At 37.0% G+C, this 3,009-nt stretch overlaps 1 protein-coding gene across 4 annotated transcripts in view; it reads left to right on the top strand.

The window, feature by feature from the left end:
* Window positions 1-3,009, top strand: part of LOC105269821 (phosphatase and actin regulator 4) — a 68,367-nt gene that overhangs the window by 64,069 nt on the left and 1,289 nt on the right. For all 4 annotated transcript variants that reach the window (XM_011310361.1, XM_011310364.1, XM_011310362.1 and 1 more), the window contains 4 exons: window positions 1,102-1,258; window positions 1,586-1,641; window positions 2,429-2,532; window positions 2,707-2,879. In XM_011310361.1, the coding sequence (XP_011308663.1) occupies window positions 1,102-1,258; window positions 1,586-1,641; window positions 2,429-2,532; window positions 2,707-2,879 (490 nt within the window). The remainder of the gene's footprint in view (window positions 1-1,101; window positions 1,259-1,585; window positions 1,642-2,428; window positions 2,533-2,706; window positions 2,880-3,009) is intronic.

Raw genomic sequence — 3,009 nt, 5'->3', positions numbered from 1 at the left:
TTTAGAAAAACTCGATTTTCTCGCGTTCTATGCGTCCTAGCGCAAAAATACGCCCAGATTCGTAAAGGGCGCGACGAGACGCATCGATTTCACTTATAGTGAAGTCGATTTGAGCGATTTTTTCTTCGATTTACAAATTCGGCACACGGAGTTCGCCGTAGGTCGGGTTGAAATATGACCGCAGACTATACGGAGAGAAAAATACTGGAAAAATTACGGAAATTTTACGTAATCGTGGGGCGACCTTGGGGAAAAGTACTGGAGGTACTGTAAAAATTATCCTGACAGTTTCGTAAAATTTCCTGCTCGCTAGGACAATTTTTACGGAATTTTCAGTACTTTTTTCCGAAAACCAAGGTCACCCCACGAATACGTAAAAGTTCCGTAATTTTTCCAGTATTTTTCTCTCCGTGTACAAACACACCGGCAGATAAAAATCGAAGGGTATTCCAAACACGTCAATATCGGTCTCGTCCTATCTATAAAAGGTGATACACCAAAATTAAGTTGGGCGAGAGTAAGATTGGCTAACTTCATGCGTAAGACTTTTCTACGACTTGGCTACGTCATCATCAACACCACGGAATCAAACGGCGCGCGGAGCGCGCGTTCGGTCCCGTAAAAATAAAGCGAATAAAATAGAAAACATATAAGCGAGCGGAATTTCTATGGCGAATAAAGTTTTCTATTTGCGTTATTTTGACGATGTAATATTTTTTTCTGCAATATTTGAAGAAGTCACCAAATGCATACAATAATAAAAAAAAATGAAAACGATATTTTTTTAAATAAAAATAAAAACAATGAATTACTTTAATTTAAAAAAAAATTATTTTGGCAGCCAGGAAAATAAGTAATTTATTTCCGTCCAAATGTTGGGGCTGACAGGTACCGTCTCGTAGCGTTTTCCATTAGAAATTTTCCTCCAGAAAATTCAATGAGAATTGGGGACAACAGTTGTTTCTCATCGTCGAAAAATTGTTTAATTTCCTCGCGTCGCGATCTCTCGGAGTAATTCGAAATCAGTGGGTGGGATGTTGCTCGGTGAAAATTCGTTCAATTTATTTACACCTCGTGTACAATTGTTTATCTTATTGGCAGGCCGACTTCGAGCCAAGCTTGCACGCAAGGAGTCACTGTCACTGAAACTTGCACTGCGGCCAGACAGGCAGGAGCTCATAAACCGTAATATTCTGCAAATACAGTCTGACAATGAGAGACAGGAGAGCAAGGAAGCCATTGGTGCACGGCTCATCAGGTAATTAGTCGTTCAGTCATTCACAATCATCACCAGTCACCCACACTAACTTGTCCTAACACCCAATTTATTTATCTATTTCAACTAATTACAACTGTTGATTGCTCTATTTCATGATTAAACAACATTCGAGTAATCCCTGGCCTCGACTAACTCCTGGGTCATTTTTTTTTTGTGTCTACTGTCGAGATATTCGTTTCTATTTTCAATTTAAGTCACTCGCTATTTCTATTACTCCCGGTAATGATAAGAACTGCATGTGGATGTCTGATAAGACTACATGCAGGTAGTGATGATATTATTAATACTTGTGTTTGTGGATTTCAGGCGACTTAGCATGCGACCGACCCAGGAGGAACTGGAGGAACGCAATATTTTGAAAAGTGAGTGCATTATCTATCACTTTTATCCATTAAAAATTATTTTCTCAATAGAATATAAATTTCATCAGATGTTGAAAGTCTGGAGGCGCGTTAATGATAGCAAAAGAATAATTGCCATTAGTTGAGAGAGTGAAGTTGTATCGCAATTAAATTTATTCACAAAGTTTAAGTAATTGAGAATCCAAGTGAAGAGAGATAACGCGCAATATGTCTGAATGTAAGAGGAATATCTCAATTTTGCTCGGAATATCTTTTGGAGAATATAATGAGAGCTACCGAAAAGGTCTCTAGAAAATTTTCGATATTTTCGCTAGAATCGGAAATAATTCGAGAATTTGCATGGTATTTAAATAGACTCGTTACTCTTCGTCGTGAATCGAGTCTACCATTTGAATTTTTATGATGGATATTTGTTTTTATTTGTTTTTAATTATGAATGCAATCAACAACAAATTGCCTCGAGGAGAAAAGTAATTGAACGCGAAACTAGTGGAGACAAATATTTACGAAATTGATTGAAATCTATAGAGAGCGATGATTGATTGGAATAATCTATTTTTGGGTGCAGTTTTCCTGTTTTTATTCTAAAATTGAGAAAAAGTGGCGGAGAGTGGATTTTCCGAGTGATAAATGTGAGGAAATAGAATTTTATAAATGGAAAATAGAGAAATAGATTGAATTTATTCGGACAGTACAATGATGATTGCACATTACTGTTCGACAATAGTTCGCGTTAGAGTCAATAAAATTCAACGTACGAGTGAAACGTTGGGGAATTTTATTTTAGAACAAAGCCCAGCCGAGGAGAAGAAGCAGAAGGAGGAGAAGAAACGTTATTTGCTTAGAAAATTGAGTTTTCGGCCTACGGTTGAGGAGCTCAAGGAGAAGAAGGTAAAATAAATAATAAATCATTTCCCTATAATTCCTATTGACTCTCTATTTTTTTCCTTAAAAAAATGGCAATTCCTTCCTTTATCTTTCATTCACTTCTTTTATTCCTGTTGATTTGCCCCCTGGATTGCTCACGCTTGATTTTTCAATTGATTTATTTAAACCGCCTTTCAGATCATCAGATTTAATGATTACATCGAGGTGACTCAGGCCCACGATTACGACAGGCGAGCTGATAAGCCGTGGACTCGACTGACCCAGAAGGACAAGGCGGCCATTCGGAAGGAACTCAACGAGTTCAAGAGCTCGGAAATGGCTGTTCACGAAGACAGTCGACACCTTACTAGGTAAATTTTTTTACTGTTTTAATTTTTACAATTCTTTTATTTTACGATTAAATTTCCTTCAACATGTGAGAAATATAAATTTTCACTTCTCTGTGTAATTCATTAATTTATATTGTTCTTTCAATTGCAG

Source organism: Fopius arisanus, unplaced genomic scaffold (genome assembly GCF_000806365.1).
Source record: "Fopius arisanus strain USDA-PBARC FA_bdor unplaced genomic scaffold, ASM80636v1 scaffold00075, whole genome shotgun sequence".
Classification (NCBI taxonomy): domain Eukaryota; kingdom Metazoa; phylum Arthropoda; class Insecta; order Hymenoptera; family Braconidae; genus Fopius; species Fopius arisanus.
Note: the sequence above shows the minus strand (reverse complement) of the source record. Positions and strands in the feature narration are given on the sequence as shown.